Source organism: Anomaloglossus baeobatrachus, chromosome 7 (assembly GCF_048569485.1).
Source record: "Anomaloglossus baeobatrachus isolate aAnoBae1 chromosome 7, aAnoBae1.hap1, whole genome shotgun sequence".
NCBI lineage: Eukaryota > Metazoa > Chordata > Amphibia > Anura > Aromobatidae > Anomaloglossus > Anomaloglossus baeobatrachus.
Window position 1 is genome coordinate 272,906,072 of NC_134359.1, and position 26,012 is coordinate 272,932,083.

Consider the following 26,012-nt stretch of genomic DNA (forward strand, 5'->3'; position numbering starts at 1 on the left):
GTAAAAGACCGTTGGGTGAGAGACATTCTGTCTCACGGTTACAGGATAGCGTTCAGCTCTCGTCCTCCGACTCGATTTTTCAGAACATCTCCGCCTCCCGAGCGAGCCGATGCTCTTCTGCAGGCGCTGGGCACTCTGAAGGCAGAAGGAGTGGTGGTCCCCGTTCCTCTTCAGCAACAGGGTCACGGTTTTTACTCCAACCTGTTTGTGGTTCCAAAGAAGGACGGGTCTTTCCGTCCTGTCCTGGACCTAAAACTGCTCAACAAACACGTAAAGACCAGGCGGTTCCGGATGGAATCCCTCCGCTCCGTCATCGCCTCAATGTCCCAAGGAGATTTCCTTGCATCGATCGATATCAAAGATGCTTATCTCCACGTACCGATTGCTCCAGAGCATCAGCGCTTCCTGCGCTTCGCCATAGGAGACGAACACCTTCAGTTCGTGGCACTGCCGTTCGGCCTGGCGACAGCCCCACGGGTTTTCACCAAGGTCATGGCTGCAGTAGTGGCGGTCCTCCACTCTCAGGGTCACTCGGTGATCCCTTACTTAGACGATCTGCTGGTCAAGGCTCCCTCTCAAGAGGCATGCCAGCACAGCCTCACCGCTACTCTGGAGACTCTCCAGAGTTTCGGGTGGATCATCAATTTTCCAAAGTCAAATCTCACACCGGCCCAATCGCTGACATATCTTGGCATGGAGTTTCATACCCTCTCAGCGATAGTGAAGCTTCCGCTGAACAAGCAGCGTTCACTACAGACGGGGGTGCAATCTCTCCTTCAGGGTCAGTCACACCCCTTGAGGCGCCTCATGCACTTCCTGGGGAAGATGGTGGCAGCAATGGAGGCAGTCCCTTTCGCGCAGTTTCACCTGCGTCCTCTTCAATGGGACATCCTACGCAAATGGAACAGGAAGCCGACGTCCCTCGACAGGAGCGTCTCCCTCTCTCAGGCAACCAAAGCTTCCCTTCGGTGGTGGCTTCATCCCACTTCATTATCGAAGGGGAAATCCTTCCTACCCCCATCCTGGGCGGTGGTCACGACGGACGCGAGTCTGTCAGGGTGGGGAGCAGTTTTTCTCCACCACAGGGCTCAGGGTACGTGGACTCGGCAAGAGTCATCACTTCAGATCAATGTTCTGGAGATCAGGGCAGTGTATCTGGCCCTAAAAGCGTTCCAGCAGTGGCTGGGAGGCAAGCACATCCGAATTCAGTCGGACAACTCCACAGCGTTGGCTTACATCAACCACCAAGGAGGAACACGCAGTCGGCAAGCCTTCCAGGAAGTCCGGCGGATTTTGATGTGGGTGGAAGCCACGGCCTCCACCATCTCCGCAGTTCACATCCCGGGCGTGGAAAAGTGGGAAGCGGATTTTCTCAGTCGCCAGGGCATGGACGCAGGGGAATGGTCCCTTCACCCGGACGTGTTTCAGGAGATCTGTTGCCGCTGGGGGATGCCGGACGTCGACCTAATGGCGTCCCGGCACAACAACAAGGTCACGGCATTCATGGCACGTTCTCACGATCAGAGCTCTGGCGGCAGACGCCTTAGTTCAGGATTGGTCGCAGTTTCAACTCCCTTATGTGTTTCCTCCGCTGGCACTGTTGCCCAGAGTGTTACGCAAGATCAGGGCCGACTGCCGCCGCGCCATCCTCGTCGCTCCAGACTGGCCGAGGAGGTCGTGGTACCCGGATCTGTGGCATCTCACGGTCGGCCAACCGTGGGCACTACCAGACCGACCAGACTTGCTGTCTCAAGGGCCGTTTTTCCATCTGAATTCTGCGGCCCTCAACCTGACTGTGTGGCCATTGAGTCCTGGATCCTAGCGTCTTCAGGGTTATCTCAAGAGGTCATTGCCACTATGAGACAGGCTAGGAAACCAACGTCCGCCAAGACCTACCACAGGACGTGGAAAATATTCCTGTCGTGGTGCTCTGATCAGGGTTTTTCTCCCTGGCCATTTGCCTTGCCCACTTTTCTGTCCTTTCTTCAGTCCGGATTGGAAAAGGATTTGTCGCTTGGCTCCCTTAAGGGACAAGTCTCTGCGCTCTCTGTGTTTTTTCAGAAGCGCTTGGCCAGACTTCCACAGGTACGCACGTTCCTGCAGGGGGTTTGTCACATCGTCCCTCCTTACAAACGTCCGTTGGAACCCTGGGATCTGAACAGGGTGCTGATGGTTCTTCAAAAACCACCGTTCGAGCCAATGAGGGATATTTCTCTCGCACGCCTTTCGCAGAAAGTGGTTTTCCTAGTAGCAGTCACTTCACTTCGGAGAGTGTCTGAGCTAGCAGCATTGTCATGCAAAGCCCCTTTCCTGGTGTTTCACCAGGACAAGGTGGTTCTGCGTCCGGTTCCGGAATTTCTCCCTAAGGTGGTATCCCCTTTTCATCTCAATCAGGATATCTCCTTACCATCTTTTTGCCCTCATCCAATTCACCAATGTGAAAAGGATTTGCACTTGTTAGATCTGGTGAGAGCACTCAGACTCTACATTTCTCGTACGGCGCCCCTGCGCCGCTCGGATGCACTCTTTGTCCTTGTCGCTGGCCAGCGTAAAGGGTCACAGGCTTCCAAATCAACCCTGGCTCGGTGGATCAAGGAACCAATTCTCGAAGCTTACCGTTCAGCTGGGCTTCCGGTTCCCTCAGGGCTGAAGGCCCATTCTACCAGAGCCGTGGGTGCGTCCTGGGCTTTGAGGCACCAGGCTACGGCTCAGTAGGTGTGTCAGGCGGCTACCTGGTCGAGCCTGCACACTTTCACGAAACACTATCAGGTGCATACCTATGCTTCGGCGGATGCCAGCCTAGGTAGGCGAGTCCTTCAGGCGGCGGTTGCCCACCTGTAGGACAAAGCCGTTACGGCTCTATTATGAGGTATTATTTACCCACCCAGGGACTGCTTTTGGACGTCCCAATTGTCTGGGTCTCCCAATGGAGCGACAAAGAAGGGAATTTTGTTTACTTACCGTAAATTCCTTTTCTTCTAGCTCCAATTGGGAGACCCAGCACCCGCCCCTGTTTTTTTGTATACACCTGTTGTTCAGGTTGAATGGTTTCAGTTCTCCGATATTCCTTCGGATTGAATTTACTTAAACCAGTTTATTGGCTTTCCTCCTTCTTGCTTTTGCACTAAAACTGAGGAACCCGTGATCCCACGGGGGGTGTATAGGCAGTAGGGGAGGGGCCTTACACTTTTAAGTGTAATACTTTGTGTGGCCTCCGGAGGCAGTAGCTATACACCCAATTGTCTGGGTCTCCCAATAGAGCGACAAAGAAAAACTGCAAACTCCGTCCCTGTCACCTGGACAGTGTTAGCTGGTTGTTCCCCCTGGGCCCCCCTTAGCAGAGGCTCCGGCTGAGTAAGCGCCACAGGGGCCGAGCAGTGCACACAATGAGGGTCAGTGGAACCTGCCGGTAGCGAGGTTGTACATGCGGCGCATGTTGTTCATGTTGAATGGTTTCAGTTCTCCGATATTCCTTCGGATTGAATTTACTTTAAACCAGTTTATAATTTTTTCCTCCTCCTTGCTTTTGCACCAAAACTGAGGAGCCCGTGGGAGCATGGGGGGGTGTATAGGCAGAAGGGGAGGGGCTTTACACTTTTAGTGTAATACTTTGTGCGGCCTCCGGAGGCATAGCCTATACACCCAATTGTCTGGGTCTCCCAATTGGAGCTAGAAGAAAAGGAATTTACGGTAAGTAAACAAAATTCCCTTCTTCTTCATCGTTCCTTATGGGAGACCGACCATGGGTGTATAGCTTCTGCCTCCGGAGGACACACAAAGTACTACACTAAAAAGTGTAGCTCCTCCCTCCTAGCATATACACCCCCTGGATGACCAAATCTAGCCAGTTCAATGCTTTGTGTTCAGGAGGCACACATCCACATTCATGCATTCTCATCTGATTTTCATTTTAAAGAGTTTGAAGAAAAGCGGGTCCAAGCCTGGACTCCCGGCATGTCCCTTCTCACCCCACTGTGTCGGCGGTGTTGTTAAGGTTGATTTCAAGGCTGGAGCCTTACATGCCGCGCTCCTTCGCCATCCCTCGGGCTCTGGCTTGAAGTGGGAGCCAACACGGTTCTCACTGCTTTGCAGGAGACCGGTCTCCATCCGCAGCCCTTTCAGGACCCTGCCGGATGGAGCACTCATCCCTCAGGGACCTGGCCCTGAGTCTCACAAGCTAAGTATTGAGACGTTATTGTCAGGGGGGTCCCTTGTACTTTAATGTTGGGGAGAGTGTGTTTTGTACTATTTGTGACATTTCCGGCCGGTTCTCCGGTTTTCACCAGAGAACCGCGCCGACTGTGCCTGAGCGCCGGCCGCATTCTAAAATTTAGGCCCCGGCTTCGGCTGCGGCCTAGTTTCGTTTTCACTGCCCCTGCATGTCAGTCATGCAGAGGGACAGTGCGGCACCGGCCGTTCAGCTCAGGGGAGGACACTCCTCTCTGAGGAGATGTTTCCCTCCCCTGTATATCCCCTTGGCCCTCCGGTTCCCGCTCGTGGGCTATGTCCCGCCCCCCATCCTCACTCCAGCGCCATTTTATCAGCGTTTTCACACTGATCGGCGCCGGCTGCTGCATCTCTGCAATCTGTCTGGGGGTCCGACCTGTGGAATCCGGAGGGCACACAAAACGGTCTGGTAAGCCACAACCTCTGGTTGTGGACTTTATTATACACTCTCTGGGGGTCATTCGGAAGGAGTGTATTCTTACTGCAGAGCCCCCACCTCAGCAGCATGTCTCACACTAGGAGCAAGGCTGCAAGGCTGTACTCAATATGCACTGCATGTAAGCTCGTACTGCCTGAACCGAGCACATACCCTCATTGTGATGCCTGCTCTAACATGGTGGTGCCTCAGCCTGGAGTCTCCCCAGTGGTCCCTCAGGCTGCTCCGGCCCCGGTGGCTGAACCCCCGGCTTGGGTAGACATGTTTACTAAGTCTATCTCCCAGTCCTTCGCCGACTCCATGGGAGAGCTGTCCCGGACTCTGCTGAGCATGCATCAGCCCCCTTCTCAGGGCGCCTCTGCTGCTTCGGCTCGCTCTGCAGAGCTCACAGAGGATTCTTCATCTGCTCCCAGACCCCGTCCTCCTAAGAGGAGACGCAGGGACCCCTCTCCTTCCTCGTCCCGCGACTCCGATTCACGAGTCGACCCGCAGGACGAGGAGGATGTCTTTACTGGGGGCTCGGACGCTACCTCCATGTGCCCCATTGATCTGACCGAGGGTGACGCAGATGTGAGTGACTTGATTGCGTCCATTAATTCTGTACTGGACCTCAATCCGCCAGCATCAGAGGAGCAACCCTCTCTGGCAGAAAAGCACCAGTTTACCTTGCCTAAGAGGACAAGGAGTGTGTTCTTTAACCACTCCAGTTTTCAAGCCACCGTGTCCAAGCCCAGAGCCTGTCCTGACAAACTCTTTCCAAAGCGTGGTTCTGACGACAGTTATCCTTTTCCACCAGAGGTGGTCAAGGAGTGGGCTCACTCACCAAAGGTAGACCCTCCGGTGTCTAGACTCTCAGCCCGGACAGTTGTATCTGTGGCTGATGGCACCTCACTTAAGGATCCCACTGACCGCCAGGTTGACCTCCTGGCCAAGTCTGTCTATGAGGCGGCAGGGGCCTCGTTCTCCCCATCTTTTGCAGCAGTGTGGGCTCTCAAAGCCATCTCTGCTTCCCTAGAGGAGATGCATTCCCTCACTAGGGACTCCATGCCTGAATTGGTTGCCTTAACTTCCCAGGCTTCAGCCTTTTCAGCCTACGCCATGTCTGCCATGCTGGAGGCCTCTCACCGCACTGCGGTGGCCTCCGCTAATTCCCTCGCTATCCGCAGGATCTTGTCGCTTTGACAGTGGAGGGCAGATGCTTCCTCAAAGAAGTACCTGGCTGGGCTCCCATTTGCTGGGTCCAGGCTGTTCGGTGAACAACTGGATGAAATAATTAAGGAGGCTACTGGCGGGAAGAGTACATCCTTGCCGCAGACTAAAACCAGGAAACCTGTCCAGGGCAGGAACCAGTCGAGGTTTCGTTCCTTTCGTTCCTCCAACTGGTCGTCCGCTAAGCCCTCGGCCTCATCCACTAACTCAGCCAAGGACCAGAAGCCCTCCTGGCGCAAGAAGCCGCGTCCACAAGGGTCCGCAGGAGCTGCTGCCACCAAGGCAGCCTCCTCTTGACTATCTGGCCGAGCCAGCAACGTCCTTGGTCGGTGGCAGGATCTCCCACTTTGGCGACGTGTGGTTTCAACACGTCTCCGATCAGTGGGTGCGGGATATCATCTCCCACGGCTACAGGATAGAATTCTCTTCCAGCCCGCCAAACAGATTTTTTCTGTCAACTCCCCCCTGCTCCAAGGCCGCCGCCTTCTCTCAGGCCGTGGCATCCTTGCAGGCCAGCGGAGTGATTTTACCGGTTCCCGCCAGGGAACGATTCAGAGGTTTTTACTCAAATCTCTTCCTAGTCCCCAAAAAGGACGGTTCCTTCCGGCCCATCCTGGATCTCAAGCTTCTCAACAAGCATGTTCAGGTGCGGCACTTTCGCATGGAGTCTCTGCGATCAGTCATTGCCTCAATGACCCAAGGAGATTTCCTGGCATCCATCGACATCAGAGATGCCTATCTGCATGTGCCAATTGCAGTTTCACACCAGCGTTGGCTACGTTTTGCAGTCAGAGAGGAACATTTCCAATTCGTGGCTTTCCCCTTCGGGTTAGCCACGGCCCCTCGAGTATTTACCAAGGTCATGGCAGCAGTGGTTGCGGTTCTGCACCTCCAGGGGTTGGCAGTGACTCCTTACCTGGACGACCTTCTCGTCAAGGCTTCATCCAGCGCAGACTGTCAGCGGAGTGTCTCGCTCACTCTCGCCACTCTTGTCCAATTCGGGTGGCTTGTCAATCTGCCCAAGTCCACTTTGACCCCGACCCAAGAACTCACGTACCTGGGGATGCAATTCGAGACTCTGCCGGCACTTGTCAAGCTGCCCTTAGTCAAACAGCAGTCCCTCCATCTGGCGGTGCGCTCTCTGTTGAGGCCCCGCCGTCATTCCATCAGGCACCTCATGCAGGTGCTGGGTCAGATGGTGGCGTCAATGGAAGCGGTTCCCTTTGCCCAGTTCCATCTGCGTCCTCTGCAGCTGGACATTCTCCGCTGTTGGGACAAGCGGCTTTCTTCCTTGCACAGGTTGGTGGCTCTGTCGCCACAGACCAGGAGCTCTCTTCAGTGGTGGCTTCGGCCCCTCTCTCTGTCTCAGGGACGCTCCTTTCTGGCCCCGTCCTGGGTGATCCTAACCACGGATGCCAGTCTTTCCGGCTGGGGAGCAGTATTTCTCCACCACCGAGCACAGGGCACTTGGACTCTGTCCGAATCAGCCCTCTCGATCAATGTGCTGGAAATCAGAGCTGTGCTCTTAGCTCTCGTAGCCTTTCACCATCTGTTGGCGGGCAAGCACATTCGAGTCCAGTCAGACAACGCGACAGCAGTTGCCTACATCAATCACCAGGGCGGGACTCGCAGCCGCCTGGCAATGTTGGAGGTTCAACGCATCCTGCAGTGGACGGAGGACTCAAAGTCCACCATATCCGCAGTCCACATCCCAGGCGTAGAAAACTGGGAGGCAGATTATCTCAGCCGTCAAACCGTGGACAACGGCGAGTGGGCTCTGCATCCGGCAGTGTTCCGGTCGATCTGCCGCAAGTGGGGATCTCCGGAAGTGGATCTAATGGCATCCCGGCACAACAACAAGGTCCCGGTTTACGTGGCTCGCTCCCACGATCCTCAGGCCTTTGCAGCGGACGCGCTGGTTCAGGATTGGTCCCAGTTCCGTCTGTCTTACGTGTTTCCCCCTCTAGTTCTCTTGCCCAGAGTCCTGCGCAAGATCAGAATGGAGGGTCGTCGGGTCATACTCATTGCTCCAGACTGGCCCAGGCGAGCTTGGTACCCAGACCTGCTCCGTCTGTCCGTAGAGGTGCCGTGGCATCTCCCGGACCGTCCAGACCTTCTCTCTTAAGGTCCGTTTTTCCGCCAGAATTCTGCGGCTCTCAGATTGACGGCGCGGCTCTTGAGTCCTGGATCCTGACGGCTTCAGGCATTCCTCCCGAGGTCATCTGCACTATGACTCGGGCTCGGAAGTCTTCCTCGGCAAAAATTTGCCACAGGACTTGGAGAATTTTCCTGTCCTGGTGTCGTTCTTCCGGCCACGCCCCTTGGCCTTTTGCCCTGCCGACCCTTCTGTCCTTCCTACAGTCTGGTCTGCGGCTAGGACTATCCCTCAATTCTCTCAAGGGACAGGACTCGGCCCTGTCAGTGTTGTTCCAGCGGCGTATCGCCCGGCTGGCTCAGGTGTGCGCCTTCATGCAGGGCGCATCTCACATCATTCCGCCTTACCGGCGACCTCTGGATCCCTGGGACCTTAATCTGGTCCTCACGGCCTTGCAGAAACCCCCTTTTGAGCCACTTAGGGAGGTTTCTTTGTCTCTTCTTTCACAGAAAGTGGTCTTTCTAGTGGCCATAACTTCCCTCAGGAGAGTCTCTGATTTGGCTGCGCTCTCCTGAGTCACCTTTTTTGGTTTTCACCAAGATAAGGTGGTTCTTCGTCCATCTCCGGACTTTCTTCCAAAGGTGGTATCTCCTTTCCACCTTAACCAGGATATTTCCCTGCCTTCCTTTTGTCCGGCTCCTGTTCATCGCTTTGAAAAAGCGTTGCATACTCTGGATCTGGTGCGGGCGCTCCGGATCTATGTGTCTCGCACCGCTGCTCTTAGGCGGTGCACCTCTCTTTGTGCTGACCACTGGTCAGCGTAAGGGCCTCTCGGCTTCTAAGCCGACCCTGGCTCGCTGGATTAGGTTGGCCATTTCCGATGCCTACCAGTGTTCTCAAGTGCCTTCCCCGCCGGGGATCAAGGCACACTCGACCAGAGCTGTCGGTGCCTCTTGGGCTTTCAGGCACCAGGCTACGGCTCAGCAGGTCTGTCAGGCTGCCACTTGGTCCAGTCTGCGCACCTTTTCGAAGCACTACCAAGTGCATGCTCATGCTTCGGCAGATGCGAGCTTGGGCAGACGCATCCTTCAGGCGGCTGTCGCCCACTTGTGAAGTTAGGTTTCGCCTACTTCTCAGTTTCTGTTTATTTCCCACCCATGGACTGCTTTGGAACGTCCCATGGTCTGGGTCTCCCATAAGTAACGATGAAGAAAAAGAGAATTTTGTTTACTTACCGTAAATTCTTTTTCTTATCATTCCGACATGGGAGACTCAGCACCCTCCCTGTTGCCTGTTGGCAGTTTTCTTGTTTCGTGTGTTTTCACCGGCTGTTGTTGTAGTCAGAGGTTCCGGTTGTTCCGGGTTTTGCTCTGTCTCTACTTGTGGGTGGATGTCCTCCTTCAGCTTTTGCACTAAACTGGCTAGATTTGGTCATCCAGGGGGTGTATATGCTCGGAGGGAGGAGCTACACTTTTTAGTGTAGTACTTTGTGTGTCCTCCGGAGGCAGAAGCTATACACCCATGGTCTGGGTCTCCCATGTCGGAACTATAAGAAAAAGAATTTACGGTAAGTAAACAAAATTCTCTTTATTTATTATATTATATTATTTCTATAGATGGATATCTATCTCTAATTTTTACTTTTTTTTTTCCTGAAGGCTGAGTTAATAATAATTTTTGTTTAGGGATAAATGGTTGTAATAGATACAAGGATTTAAATGGTACCAGATTTTTGTTTAAGAAATATATATATATATATATATATATAATAATATATTTTTTATATATTATATATATAATATATATATTTTTTATATATTATATATATAATATATATATATATTTTTTATATATTATATATATATATTTTATATATTATATATATAATATATATATATATTTTTTATATATTATATATATATATTTTATATATTATATATATAATATATATAATAATAATAATAATAATTTTATTCATTTATATAGCGCTATTAATTCCATAGCACTTTACATACATTGGCAACACTGTCCCCATTGGGGCTCACAATCTAGAGTCCCTATCTGTATGTCTTTGGAATGTGGGAGGAAACCGGAGTACCCGGAGGAAACCCACGCAAACACGGGGAGAACATATTTTATATATATATTTTATATATTATATATATAATATATATATATATATATATATATATATATATATATATATATATATATATATATATATATATATATATATATATATATATATATATATATATATATATATATATATAAATTTTTGACTGGTATATTTTTCCTTTATTTGGAATCTTGTTTTTTTTGTTTTCAGAACCTCATTTTAACTTTGATTTATTGTTGGGTGAGTTGAATGCACGATCTTTGATTCACTGATATATATAACACACTGGAAAACTTCAGGAATCCTATTAGGACCTGCCACTGGGTGATCCGAGGGCTATTGTCAGGTCACTGGGTGCTAAAGGATTGCTACTTCCAATAGGTGGCGCTAGAGTTTGTCTCCTTCCTCACTGGAGGCATTATTTGGGTGCTATAGAAGCCCATCAGCACCCTTTGATTGTGTCACACGGGTGACTGATGGGTTCAATTAGTTAAGCCACTTTCCTTGATGCCTTAAGAGTTAAACAGCGGTGATCGGTGTTGGCTCAGATTCCAGCCTTCCTTGCCGGCGCTGGCAGAGATCCTGACTGTGTGGCATCACAATGACACAATGGGTGACGGGTGTTAGAAATGTTTTTTTCAGCTGATGGTTTGTCCTTAGGATTAGGCATAAATATTCTCAGCCTGGTAAACCCCTCTCTACTGCCTCCTGGTGTTGAAATATTTGTTGGGTTTTTTTTATTATTATTATTAGACACACTTTTTTTTTAGCAAGATAAACCTTTTGCGTGTGTCCAACAAGGTGTAACCGCACCAGACCTCACTGACCCCCTTCATACAGTCATCGGGCCGCAGTGATGAAGCGCGGCACTCCGATCACTGAACGGTGGCCCTATTTGACCCCACAGTAAATGTCCTCATATTGGGACTTTGTCACGGCCTCTTTCTACGAGCCCTAATATCTCCACAGCTCCCGGATATCTCACCGGCACAAATGGGCAATACAAAAATACACGGAAAAAGGTATCCGGTTCCTCAAAAATTAAACTTTTTTTTTTAATTTCATTGCCATTTAAAACAACATCCTCAGTCCCGTGACCCTGCGTTCCATGTTTCCATCCTTCTCTGACACCTGCTGGAGATGCTTGTCAGATAAAGGTACTTGTATACATACCTGGTGGTCTCCGTTTACCCAAATCCAACCCACCCCGCAGCCGGCCCTCCTGAGTGAGCGCTCTGCTGCAAACCTGCTCGGATACTTCCTGAAGGCTGATCCCCAGGTACTGGAAACAGAGTGCAAACAAGAGCCGAAAATTGTTACTGAGCTTAATGATACATAAAGAATGGAAGAACTAATAGGACAGGCCACGGATAGTTCTGAAAGGGTCCTCCGTATGTGGACCCCTGCATCTTACTGAGACTCCCCGGATCTCCTCCCGTGGCCAAATAAATAACTTCACGGAACTCGCTATTACATCAATTACAAGTTTACTTGGCGTTGCTTAACTGGAACCACACGCGGGTGAATACTCTCCCCCCCCCCCCTCCCCACCCTCTTCGTACTTCTTTCTTACCCTGTCTTACCCCCCTACTTTTTTTTTCTTCTTCCACTTTCCCTAGAAACTTTAGGGGTCCACTGCCTCTCATATTTTTTTTCCTTTCTCAGAACTTAGAACATCCTGTTGGGCCTGAGACTGATAGAACGAATAGTAATATAATATTTATTCATTTATATAGCGCTATTAATTCCGCAGCGCTTTACATACATTAGCAACACTGTCCCCATTGGGGCTCACAATCTAAATTCCCTATTTGTATGTCTTTGGAGTGTGGGAGGAAATTGGAGAACCCGGAGAAAACCCACGCAAACACGGGGAGAACATACAAACTCCTTGCAGTTGTTGTCCTTGGTGGAATTTGAACCCAGGACCCCAGCGCTGCAAGATTGCGGTGCAAACCACTGAGCCCCCACAAGACTGCGGTGCAAACCACTGAGCCCCCACAAGACTGCGGTGCAAACCACTGAGCCCCCACAAGATTGCGGTGCAAACCACTGAGCCCCCACAAGATTGCGGTGCAAACCACTGAGCCCCCACAAGATTGCGGTGCAAACCACTGAGCCCCCACAAGATTGCGGTGCAAACCACTGAGCCCCCACAAGATTGCGGTGCAAACCACTGAGCCCCCACAAGATTGCGGTGCAAACCACTGAGCCCCCACAAGATTGCGGTGCAAACCACTGAGCCACCGTGCCGCCCAGTGACATTTTCTGTGGTTAGCTACGTTCACTCTGATGTAACATACCCAATCCCATTGATTTATGCATCTTCCTTTTCTGTCTGCGGGATGCTGTGTACATGCATACTATACTGTTCAATAAACTTTGATTTTAAACAAAACCTTGTCATAGGGAGGAGCCCACTCCCTGTAATGACGGTTAATTTAATGGCAATGCAATAAAAATTTATTATTGGAGAAACCAGATGCCTTTTTTTTTAATTTTTTTTAATTTTTTTTTCTGAGGGCTGAGTTAGTTTAAAAAAGTTTTAATTTTTTGGATGAATGTCGATAATAGATACAAGGATCGAAATGGTACCAGATTTGTATTTACCAAATATATAAATGTTTGTGTATGTGTTTGGATATATAATATATTTTAAATTTTTTTTTTTTTCTATTTCTACCAAACTACTTTTTTTTTTTTTTCTTATTTGGAATTTTTTTTTTGTTTTCAGAACGTTATTTAAACTTAGATTCATTGTTGGGTGAGTTGAATGCATGATCTTCAATTCACTGATGTATAATACACTGGAAAACTTCAGGAATCCTATAAGGACCTGCCACTGGGTGATCCGAGGGCTATTGCTGTGTCACTGAGTGCTATAGAAAAACCCATCAGCACCCTTAGATTGGGTCGCACGGGTGGCTGATGGGTTCAGTAAGTTAAGCCACTTTCCTTGGTGTCTAAAGGGTTAAACAGCGGTGATCGGTGTTGACTCAGATTCCGGCCTTCCATAGATCCTGGCTGTGTGGCATCACACTGACATAATGGGTGATGGATGTTAGAAATGTTTGTTTTTTGGGGCTTTTTCATGTGTTTTTTTTTGGTTTTTTTTTTTCTGTCTTTTTGGGGGGTTTTTTTCCTTTGTTTTTTTTTTTTTATGTTTTGGGTTTTTATTTCTGTTCCTTTTTCCTGTTTTTTTTTCTTAGTTTTTCTTGTTTCCTTTTTTAGTTTTATTTACTTGGGTTTTTTCTGGTTTTTTTTTCATTTTTTTTTTGCTTTCTATATAAAAACAGCTGATCGGGTAGTGTGGTGACCTGTGCTTAGGATAGGGCATAAATATTCTCAACCTGGTAAACCCTTCTCTACTGCCTCCTGGTGTTGAAAAAATTGTTTTGTTTTTTTTTTAAATTTATATTCTTACTATAAGCTGGATTTTTTTTTTTTTTTTTAGCAAGAGAAAACCTTGCTACCAAGTGTGTGTGTCCAGCGCCTGACCTCTTAATACAATCATCGGGCTGCAGTGATGCTCAGTGCCCCGATCAGAGAACGGTGGCCATATTTGACCCCACTTAAATGTCCTCATTATTGAACTTTGGTACAAAACTAACAAAGTAAAATACATTGTGACGTTGTCGCTGCCGGGGACAGTAGAGGAGCCTCTGTATTTTTCACTTGTTAACACTTTGAAATGAAACCTTCTCTCTCCACTTCTATCTTCAAACACCAAGCGATGAGGCACAACCCTAGACCTCCAACATTGGGGACATTAACCCCCTCCACTTTACGTTCCCATGGCTGTTTTTAATCAGTAGGATTCCCCTCTCCTATTTTCTGTTTTTTATACCTGGGTGCGTCTTATAATCAGGTGCATTCTACACTCCAAAAAATACGTTCGTGCAGATGGCTCCGGTAAAACCACTTGGCACTTGATGTGGGATAACCAAATTGAAGAATAAAAGAATTTGCCACAACTGTTAAATGTTTTTGTGATTTTTATCTTTTTAGGTTCCACTTGGAGTGATAATAGCTCAGGGAGAATAACAAATTGGCTAGTTCTGAAAAACCTAACGCCTCAAGTGAGTACTGACGTCTTCTCATACCTAATTTGCATTTGTTAGAGGATTTAGGGCTCATTCAGACGTCCGCTTTTTCTCCGGAAAGCTCGTATCCATCATTCTCTATGGAGTTGTTCACATGTCTGTATTTTTGTGGCGCGCACGAAATCGGAGACGTGTCCACTTTTGAGCCGAGTCAATGAACAAACTCGCCAATGCAAGTCTATGGGTCCAGAATAAAAATCGTGACTGCACTCTAGTGCCGTCTGTACACTGTCTGCTAGGAGAAGCTTGAGAAATCTTCTTCTGTTTTGGGTTTTTTTTTTTTTGTATACAAGAAAAACTGGTAAGGCTGTGTGCACATGGAGCGTTTTTGGTACATATTTTCTTGCAGATTTTCAGAAATTTGCAAGGATATCCTGATGCCAGCAAAGTCTGAGAATCCTCAAGTGCTGTGCACCTGTTCAGGATTTTTTTTCCTTGCAGATTTTATTGCAGAAACTATTCTCATTATTTTTTTTTATTATTTTTTTTATTATTATTATTATTTTATTTTTATTTTCTTCGGCGCTCCATTGGGAGACCCAGACGATTGGGTGTATAGCTACTGCCTCCGGAGGCCACACAAAGTATTACACTAAAAAGTGTAAGGCCCCTCCCCTTCTGCATATACACCCCCCGTGGGATCACGGGCTGCTTCAGTTTTCATGCTTTGTGCGAAGGAGGTCAGACATCCACGCATAGCTCCACTGTTTTTAGTCAGCAGCAGCTGCTGACTATGTCGGTTGGAAGAAAAGTGGGCCCATATGGGGCCCCCAGCATGCTCCCTTCTCACCCCACTTTTGTCGGCGGTGTTTAAGGTTGAGGTACCCATTGCGGGTACGGAGGCTGGAGCCCACATGCTGTTTTTCCTTCCCCATCCCCCCTCGGGGCTCTGGGTGAAGTGGGATCTTACCGGTCTCCAGGCACTGAGACCGAGCTCCATCCACAGACCCGGAGAACCTGCTGGATATGGAGCTGGGTATCGTCAGGGACAGGGCCCTGCTACATTAAGGTACTCTGTGTCCCCGTACACATCGCGCACACACACACCAGCATTGCTGGGAGTGCTAGTGCGCCGGGGACAACAGCGCGGAGCGCTTGTGCTATTATTCACTGCAGCTTAGCTGAGTGAATTTATGTGTTCGAAACTGCCGCGCCGGCCGCTGCGGGGTGTTTTACACTGTGGCGCGGTTGGGACTTGTGGTGCGCCGGGGACTTCCGCGCTGGCCGTGCACATAGGACGGCCGCGCTTATTACTCGAGTCCCCGGCTTTGCGGCCTAGTTTTCGCTTCGTTCCCGCCCCCAGCCCTGCCAGTCAGGGGAGGGGCGGGACGCTGTACAGAAAGTCAGCGCCGAGAGCTGGAGTCTGCTTTGCATTCTCCAGCCCCCTTCACTGGACACAGTGGGACGCCAGTTTCCCGCTCTTGTCTGGGGCACGCCCACGGCCCGCCCCTCTTCACAAGACGCCGGCAGCCATTCCTGCACGAGTCTGGGCTGGAGAAGGGAGACAAGCTCTGGGCAACCAGTCACAGGATTCGGGCGACCACACACCCGCCTTTGTGCGGGCGGTAAGCAGCACCTGAAGTGCTGACCCCACTAATGCCATTTGTACTTTATGCCTAGACGGCTAGACTACAGCAGCAAAAAGCAAGGGTGCTAAGGCACAGGCTTTCTAGGCTGCTTGTATTGCATGTGCTGAAGTGTTCATTTGTACTTTATGCTGGTATGCTATACATTGCACTGTACGGTCGCTATTCTTGGCTATATACTCCTAGATGGCTGGACAACAGCAGCAAAAAAGCAAGGGTGCTAAGGCACAGGCTTTCTGTGCTGCTTGTACTGCATGTGCTGAAGTGTTCATTTGTACTTTCTGCTTGTATGCTATACATTGCACTGTACGGTCGCTATTCTTGGCTAATGCTTCTAGATGGCTAGACAACAGCAGCAAAAAAGAAAGGGTGCCAAGGCACAGGCTTTTTATGCTGCTTGTACTGCACGTGATACTGTTCCACACGGCAGGTTCCACTGTCCCCATTGTGTGCAATGCTCCCCTGTAGCACTTGGTCAGCCGGGGTCTCTGCTAGAGGTGGCCAAAGGAACCACCTGTGAACCCTGTCCAGGGAAAGGGACGGAGTTGCAGTTTCGGCTGATAGATTGTCTGTGACTGTGACTAACATCTTAGAGACTTTGCAGTCCAGACGGACCATGGGCAATGTTGATACAATGCTCCCTGGCCGCCCTCATTTGGAACAAATCAGTGCTCCGGGGGGGTCCCATGCATCCCAGGGCGCAGGCTCTGACACGGACGACAGTCCCAGACAGTCTAAGCGAGCTCGCTGGGAGCGGCACTCGGCTTCATCACTGGTTAGGGTCCCAGCAGGACTCTCTGTATGATGAGGCAGACGTAGCTGATCAGGACTCTGATCCTGAGACCGCTCTCAATCCGGATACTCCGGATGGTGACGCCATAGTGAATGATCTCCTAGCGTCCATCAAGGGAATGTTGGATATTTCTCCCTCAGCTCCTCCGGTGGAGGAGTCAGCTTCACAGCAGGAGAAATCCCTTTTCAGTATCTCAAGCGTATTTTGAGTACTTTTCTGGCCACTCTGACTTCAGAGAAGCAATCCGGGAACACCACACTTATCCAGATAAGCGTTCTCCAATCGTATTAAGGATACACGTTATCCTTTTTTCTCCCTGACGTGGTCAAGCGCTGGACCCAGTGTCCAAAGGTGGATCCCCCAATCTCCAGGCTTGCGGCTAGATCCATGGTTGCAGTGGAAGATGGGACTTCACTTAAAGATGCCATTGACAGACAGATGGTCCTCTGGTTGAACTCTGTCTATGAAGCTATCGGCGTGTCGGTTGCTCCGGCATTCGCAGCCGTATGGGCATTCCAAGCTATTTCAGCTGGTCTTGCGCACGTGGACACTGTCACATGTACATCTGTGCCGCAGATGGCGTCCTTAACCTCGCAATTTCTGCATTGCGACTTACGCTATTAATGCTGTCCTGCACTACGAGCCGTACGTCAGTGGCGTCCGCCGACTCCGTGGTTTTACGCAGAGCCTTGTGGTTGAGGGAATGGAAAGCAGATTCTGCTTCCAAGAAAGTGCTTAACCAGTTTGCCATTATCTGTTGACAGACTGTTTGGTGAGCGATTGGATGAAATCATTAAACAGTCCAAGGGTAAGGACTCTTCCTTACAACAGCCCAGATCAAACAACACAACAGAGGAAGGGACAGTCGAGGTTTCGGTCCTTCCCAGGCTCGGGCAGGTCCCAATTGTCCTCGTCCAAAAGGACTCAAAAGGCTCAGAGAGGCGCAGATTCCTGACAGGCTCAATCACGCCCAAGGAAGGCAGCCGGAGGAACCGCTACCAAGGCGGTTTCCTCATGACGTTCAGCCCTCTCTCTCCGCATCCGCGGTCGGTGGCAGACTCTCCCGCTTTGGCGACATTTAGCTGCCACAGGTCAAAGACCGGTGGGTGAGAGACATTTTGTCTCACGTGTACAGGATAGAGTTCTGTTCTCGTCCTCCGACTAGATCTTCAGAACTTCCTCACCTCACGACCGAGCCGATGCGCTTCTGCAGGCAGAAGGAGTGGTAATCCCTGTTCCTCCTCAGGAACAAGATACGGTTTTTTACTCCAATCTGGTTGTGGTACCAAAAGACGACGGCTTTTTCCGTTCCGTTTTGGACCTAAACCTGCTCAACAAGCACGTGAAAACCAGGCGGTTCCGGATGGAATCCCTCCGCTCCGTCATTGCCTCAATGTCTCAAGGAGATTTCCTAGCGTCAATAGACATCAGGATGCTTATCTCCACGTGCCGATTGCTCCAGAGCACCGGTGTTGGCTACGTTTCGTTATTGAAGACGAGCATCTTCAGTTCGTAGCCCTGCCCTTCGGTCTGGCGACAGCCCCACGGCTTTTCACCAAGTTCATGGCAGCAGTGGGAGTAGTCCTGCACTCTCAGGGTCACTCTGTGATCCCTTACTTGGACGATCTACTTGTCAAGGCACCCTCTCAAGAGGCATGCCAACACAGCCTGAACGTGGCGCTGGAGACTCTCCAGAGTTTCGGGTGGATCATAAACTTTTCAAAGTTAAATCTGACACCGACCCAATCGCTGACATATCTTGGCATGGAGCTTCACACTCTCTCAGCGATAGTGCAGCTCCCGCTGAACATACAGCGTTCACTACAGACGGGGGTGCAGTCTCTCCTTCAAGGCCAGTCACACCCCTTAAGACGCCTCATGCAGAGGCAGTCCCTTTCGCGCAGTTTCATCTGCGTCCACTTCTATAGGACATTCTTCGCCAATGGGATAGGAAGTCGACGTCCCTAGACAGGAACGTACCCCTTTCTCAGACGGGCAAGGACTCTCTTCAGAGGAGTCCACCCTTCAGATCAATGTTCTGGAAATCTGGGCAGGGTATCTTGTCCTGCAAACCTTCCAGCAGAGGCTGGAAGGCAAACAGATCCGAATTCAGTCGGACAACTTCGCAGCGGTGGCATACATCAACCACCAAGGCGGAACACGCAGTCGGCAAGCCTCCCAGGAAGTCCGGCGGATTCTGATGTGGGTGGAAGACAGAGCATACACCATATCCGCTGTTCACATCCCGGGCGTAGAAAACTGGGAAGCAGACTTCCTCAGTCGCCAGGGCATGGACGCAGGGGAATGGTCTCTGCACCCGGACGGGTTTCAAGAAATCTGTAGCCGCTGGGGGAGGCCGGACGTCGACCTACTGGCGTCTCGGCACAACAACAAGGGCCCGATTTTCATGGCGCGGTCTCACGATCAAAGAGCTCTGGCGGCAGGCGCCTTAGTTCAGGATTGGTCGCAGTTCCAGCTACCCTATGTGTTTCCCCCTCTGGCACTGTTGCCCAGAGGGCTACGCAAGATCAGCTCCGATTGCCGCCGCGCCATCCTCGTCGCCCCAGACTGGCCGAGGAGGTCGTGGTACCTGCATCTGTGGCATCTCACGGTCGGCCGACCGTGGGCACTACCAGACCGGCCAGACTTACTGTCCCAAGGGCCGTTTTTTCCATCTGAATTCTACAGCCCTGAACCTGACTGTGTGGCCATTGAAAGAGATAAGACCTAGCATCACCTAGGGTAGGTGCTCTGGAGTAATAAAGACAATACTGAAAAAGGAGAACTCCGGCACACAAATAACTTTCCCAAGAAAAAAGTTCACACTGGTTCATGTATTTCTTAATCTGCTTTTGTTTATTAGAAAAGGTGAGGTTGGTGCTTTACAAAATAGAAAGTCCGCCAGGACGTTTCGGCCTTAGGCCTTCATCAGGTCGGACGATCTGACCATATCAAGCAGAGATCCGAATTTAGTAGAGATGTAAGCAGTCGTTTACGTACACATACACATATACCTCTCTATATAGGGTCCAGAAAGTAGTTAAGTCCTGTAGGGAAACAGGAGTTATAAGGTAGTACCGAAGAGGGACTATATGGACTAGGTGAACTAATATAGTTAGCCTAGATAGGTGGAGATTGGTTTATTTCTATCAGATTGGATCCATATAGTACCAATTTTGGTCAATAGGGGAAATCGACACATTAAATAGTACTGTTATTGGTACTTGGAATATGTCAGTGGGATAGTTTCAATTCCTCATGTTCTCCTTACGGATGAGGAGTATGTGTCTGCTGATAACAGTAAAAATTCTAAAGGAGTACATAACATGTAAGTGTCATGATTAACTGTATAAATCTATAGGATAGTGAAATAAGTGCATGTTACCGGTAACAGCAGGAAGCTAGAACAGGTCCTGTTAGACGTTTAATGTGTCTGGCAAATTGCGGATATTCCAGTGGAGTTGGCCTGGGGGGGCTTTTGGTCCAAATAGACACTAGGTAAAGCGCAAGCTTATGCTGGTGACAACAAAATGTCAATTGGGGCAGGAGGCTGGATGAGACCCTGTGGTAGGCTAATGTGTCCGGGAATTGGAGAAACTCCAGGGTGAGCTGGCCTCCATGTGCGGTGGTGGCTGTGCGTGCTGCGCGTCCTGACAGGACGCTTTACCTAGTGTCTATTTGGACCAAAAGCCCCCCCCAGGCCAACTCCACTGGAATATCCGCAATTTGCCAGACACATTAAACGTCTAACAGGACCTGTTCTAGCTTCCTGCTGTTACCGGTAACATGCACTTATTTCACTATCCTATAGATTTATACAGTTAATCATGACACTTACATGTTATGTACTCCTTTAGAATTTTTACTGTTATCAGCAGACACATACTCCTCATCCGTAAGGAGAACATGAGGAATTGAAACTATCCCACTGACATATTCCAAGTACCAATAACAACAGTACTATTTAATGTGTCGATTTCCCCTATTGACCAAAATTGGTACTATATGGATCCAATCTGATAGAAATAAACCAATCTCCACCTATCTAGGCTAACTATATTAGTTCACCTAGTCCATATAGTCCCTCTTCGGTACTACCTTATAACTCCTGTTTCCCTACAGGACTTAACTACTTTCTGGACCCTATATAGAGAGGTATATGTGTATGTGTACGTAAACGACTGCTTACATCTCTACTAAATTCGGATCTCTGCTTGATATGGTCAGATCGTCCGACCTGATGAAGGCCTAAGGCCGAAACGTCCTGGCGGACTTTCTATTTTGTAAAGCACCAACCTCACCTTTTCTAATAAACAAAAGCAGATTAAGAAATACATGAACCAGTGTGAACTTTTTTCTTGGGAAAGTTATTTGTGTGCCGGAGTTCTCCTTTTTCAGTTCTGTGTGGCCATTGAGTCCTGGATCCTAGCGTCTTCAGGATTATCTCAAGACGTCATTGTCACCATGAGACGGGCTAGGAAGCCGACGTCTGCCAAGATCTACCACAAGACGTGGAAGATATTCTTATCTTAGTGCTCTGCTCAGGGAGTGTCTCCCTGGACATTTGCATTGCCTACTTTTCCTTCCTTCCTGCAATCTGGTTTGGGAAAAGGTTTGTCGCTCGGCTCCCTTAACGGACGAGTCCCAGCGCTGTCTGTATTCTTTCAGAAGCGCATAGTACGACTTCCTCAGGTACGCACGTTCCTGCAGGGGGTTTGTCACATTGTCCCTCCGTACAAGAGGCCGTTAGACCCATGGGATCTGAACAGGGTACTAATTGCTCTCCAGGAGCCGCCCTTTGAGCCTCTGAGGGATGTTTCACTTTCTCGACTTTCACAGAAAGTGGCTTTCTTCGGCGCTCCATTGGGAGACCCAGACGATTGGGTGTATAGCACTGCCTCCGGAGGCCACACAAAGCAATTACACTAAAAAGTGTAAGGCCCCTCCCCTTCTGGCTATACACCCCCAGTGGGATCACTGGCTCACCAGTTTTCTGCTTTGTGCGAAGGAGGTCAGACATCCACGCATAGCTCCACTGTTTGTAGTCAGCAGTAGCTGCTGACTATGTCGGATGGAAGAAAAGAGGGCCCATATACGGCCCCCAGCATGCTCCCTTCTTACCCCACTTGTGGTTCGTAAGGTTGAGGTACCTATTGCTGGTACGGAGGCTGGAGCCCACATGCTGTTTTCCTTCCCCATCCCCCTGAGGGGCTCTGTGGAAGTGGGATCTTACCGGCCCCCAAGCCCTGAGGCCGGGCTCCATCCACAGACCCATTGAACCTGATGGATAAGGAGCTGTGTACCATTCAGGGACAAGGCCCTGCAACTTTCAGGTACTGTGTCCCCGTTCAGGCGGGCACGCACACACCAGACTTGCTGGGTGTGTTAGTGCGCCGGGGACAGTAACGCTGGGGTTTGAGTCACAGCAGCTTTGCTGTGTGACTTCATGTAAGGGAACTACCGCGCCGGCCACTCTCAATGGAGCGGCGGCGCGGCTGGGACTTGTAGTGCGCCGGGGACTTAGCGCCGACCGCGCTTTTACGGCGGCGGCGCTTCTAAATTTAGTCCCCGGCTTTTGCGGCCTAGCTCCGCTTCGTTCCCGCCCCCTCCCTGTCAATCAGGGAAGGGGACAGACGCTGTACGTTTACTCAGCGCCGAGGGCTGGAGCCTTATTTACATGCTCCAGCCCTCTCACTTGGCACAGTGGGACACAGGTTTCCCGCTTTTAGTCTGGCACGCCCAGGGCCCGCCCCCCCCTCCACAGGACGCCGGCAGCCATTCCTGCATGCAGTTCTGGCTGGAGGACGGACACAGGCTCTGGGAGACCCAAGACTAGGGATTTCTGGACCACACACCCGCGTTTAGCGGGCGGTAAGCAGCACTTTAGTGCTGGCCCCTCTTGTGCCACAGTGTGTATTGGTGTACTTTTTCCTGTACCAGATATCTTTAGATATATACTGCACTGTACGGTCGCTTCTTGGCTGTATACCCCTATATTACTCTGAGGAGGCAGCAACATGTCATCCACAAAACGCAAGGGTGCCAAGGCACGGGCTGTATACACTGCTTGTACAGCATGTGGGGCTAATCTACCAGCAGGCTCCAACGACTCTCATTGTGTGCAATGTTCAGTCCCGGTGGCACTTCGTCAGCCAGAGTCTATGGTGATGGTAGCCCAGGCAGAGACGCCTGTGAACCCTGCCCCGGTGACGGGGACAGAATTTGCAGTCTTTGCTGATAAAATGTCTGTGACTATGACAAAAATCCTGGAGACCTTGCAGTCCAGGCCAGTTGCTCAGACCATGGACACTACTGTCCCTATGTTTCCCGGTCCCCCTCAGTTGGAACTAATCCGTACTTCACGGGGGTCCCAGGCATCACTGGCTGAGGGCTCTGACTCTGATGACAGTCCCAGGCCGCCTAAGCGAGCTCGCTGGGAGAGACCCTCCACGTCATCACGCGGGTCAGGGTCTCAGCGAGAAGGGTCTCTATATGATGAGACAGAGGTGGGTGATCAGGAGTCTAGCCCTGACACCGCACTCAATTTGGATACGCCAGATGGTGACGCCATGGTAAATGACCTTATAGCGGCCATCAATAGGCTGTTGGATATTTCTCCCCCAGCCCCTTCAGCAGAGGAGGCAGCTGCCCAGCAGGAGAAATTCCATTTCCTGTATCCCAAGCGTAAATTGAGCACCTTTCTGGACCACTCTGACTTCAGAGCATCAATCCAGAAACACCATGCTAATCCGGACAAGCGTTTTTCCAAACGTCTTAAGGATACACGTTATCCCTTTCCCCCTGACGTGGTCAAACGCTGGACCCAGTGTCCAAAAGTGGACCCTCCAATATCCAGGCTTGCAGCTAGATCCATAGTTGCAGTGGAGGATGGGGCTTCACTTAAAGATGCCAATGACAGACAGATGGACCTTTGGTTGAAATCTGTCTATGAAGCTATTGGCGCGTCGTTTGCTCCAGCATTCGCGGCCGTGTGGGCGCTCCAAGCTATTTCAGCTGGTTTGGCACAGGTGGACTCTTTCATACGTCCAGCAGTGCCGCAAGTGGCGTCCTTAACTACGCAAATGACTGCGTTTGCGACCTACGCTATTAATGCGGTACTGGACTCTACGAGCCGTACCGCAATGGCTTCCGCCAACTCTGTAGTTTTGCGCAGAGCCTTGTGGTTAAAGGAATGGAAAGCAGATTCTGCTTCTAAAAAATGTTTAACCAGCTTGCCATTGTCTGGAGACAGACTGTTTGGTGAGCAATTGGCGGAAATCATTAAACAGTCCAAAGGTAAGGACTCTTCCTTACCCCAGCCCAGATCAAGCAAGCCTCAACAGAGGAAGTGGCAGTCAAAGTTTCAGTCCTTTCGAGGCTCGGGCAAGCCCCAGTTCGCCTCGTCCAAGGGGACTCAGAGCAAAGGAGCTCTGATTCCTGGCGGGCTCACTCACGCCCCAAGAAAGCAGCCGGAGGTACCGCTTCCAAGGCGGCTGCCTCATGACTTTCGGCCGCCTCCCTCCGCATCCTCGGTCGGTGGCAGGCTCTCCCGCTTTTGCGACATTTGGCTGCCACAGGTCAAAGACCGGTGGGTAACAGACATTTTGTCTCACGGGTACAGGATAGAGTTCAGTTCTCGTCCTCCGCCTCGGTTCTTCAGAACTTCCCCACATCCCGACCGAGCAGATGCCCTTCTGCAGGCGGTGAATTCTCTAAGAGCAGAAGGAGTGGTGGTCCCTGTTCCTCTTCAGGAACAAGGACAAGGTTTTTACTCCAATCTCTTTGTGGTGCCAAAGAAGGACGGCTCATTCCGTCCTGTTCTGGACCTAAAACTGCTCAACAAGCATGTGAACGCCAGGCGGTTCCGGATGGAATCCCTCCGCTCAGTCATTGCCTCAATGTCTCAAGGAGATTTCCTAGCATCAATAGACATCAAAGATGCTTATCTCCACGTGCCGATTGCTACAGAGCACCAACGTTTTCTACGCTTCGTGATAGGAGACGACCATCTTCAGTTCGTAGCTCTGCCATTTGGTCTGGCGACAGCCCCACGGGTGTTCACCAAGGTCATGGCGGCAGTGGTAGCAGTCTTGCACTCTCAGGGACACTCTGTGATCCCTTACTTGGACGATCTACTTGTCAAGGCACCCTCTCAGGAGGCATGCCAACTCAGCCTGAATGTTGCACTGGAGACTCTCCAGACGTTCGGGTGGATCATCAACTTCTCAAAGTCAAATCTGTCACCGACCCAATCGCTAACGTATCTTGGCATGGAGTTTCATACTCTCTCAGCGATAGTGAAGCTTCCGCTGGACAAGCAGAGGTCACTACAAACTGGGGTGCAGGCTCTCCTTCAAAGTCAGTCGCACTCCTTAAGACGCCTCATGCACTTCCTCGGGAAGATGGTGGCGGCAATGGAGGCGGTTCCGTTTGCGCAGTTTCATCTGCGCCCACTTCAATGGGACATTCTCCGCCAATGGGACGGGAAGTCAACATCCCTGGACAGGAAAGTCTCCCTTTCCCAGACGGCCAAAGACTCTCTGCAGTGGTGGCTTCTTCCCACCTCATTGTCACAGGGAAGATCCTTCCTACCTCCGTCCTGGGCGGTGGTCACGACGGACGCGAGTCTCTCAGGATGGGGAGCAGTTTTTCTCCACCACAGGGCTCAGGGTACGTGGACTCAGCAGGAGTCCACCCTTCCGATCAATGTTCTGGAGATCAGAGCAGTGTATCTTGCCCTACTAGCCTTCCAGCAGTGGCTGGAAGGAAAGCAGATCCGAATTCAGTCGGACAACTCCACAGCGGTGGCATACATCAACCACCAAGGGGGGACTCGCAGTCGGCAAGCCTTCCAGGAAGTCCGGCGGATCCTGATGTGGGTGGAAGCCACGGCCTCCACCATATCCGCAGTTCACATCCCCGGCGTAGAAAACTGGGAAGCAGACTTCCTCAGTCGCCAGGGCATGGACGCAGGGGAATGGTCCCTTCACCCGGAAGTGTTTCAGGAAATCTGTCGCCGCTGGGGAAGGCCGGACGTCGATCTAATGGCGTCCCGGCACAACAACAAGGTCCCGACCTTCATGGCACGGTCTCGCGATCACAGAGCTCTGGCTGCAGACGCCTTAGTGCAAGATTGGTCGCAGTTCCGGCTCCCTTATGTGTTTCCACCTCTGGCACTCTTGCCCAGGGTGCTACGCAAGATCAGATCCGACTGCAGCCGCGTCATACTCGTCGCCCCAGACTGGCCACGGAGGGCGTGGTATCCGGATCTGTGGCATCTCACGGTCGGCCAACCGTGGGCACTACCAGACCGACCAGACTTACTGTCCCAAGGGCCGTTTTTCCATCGGAATTCCGCGGCCCTGAACCTGACTGTGTGGCCATTGAGTCCTGGATCCTAGCGTCTTCAGGATTATCCCAAGGGGTCGTTGCCACCATGAGACA

General features: G+C 50.6%; 1 protein-coding gene across 3 annotated transcripts in view; it reads left to right on the forward strand.

The window, feature by feature from the left end:
• The window catches only part of TNRC6A (trinucleotide repeat containing adaptor 6A), a 132,696-nt gene that overhangs the window by 99,062 nt on the left and 7,622 nt on the right, over positions 1-26,012 (forward strand). For all 3 annotated transcript variants that reach the window (XM_075318135.1, XM_075318137.1, XM_075318136.1), the window contains one exon: positions 14,095-14,165. In XM_075318135.1, coding sequence (XP_075174250.1) covers positions 14,095-14,165 — 71 coding nt within the window. The remainder of the gene's footprint in view (positions 1-14,094; positions 14,166-26,012) is intronic.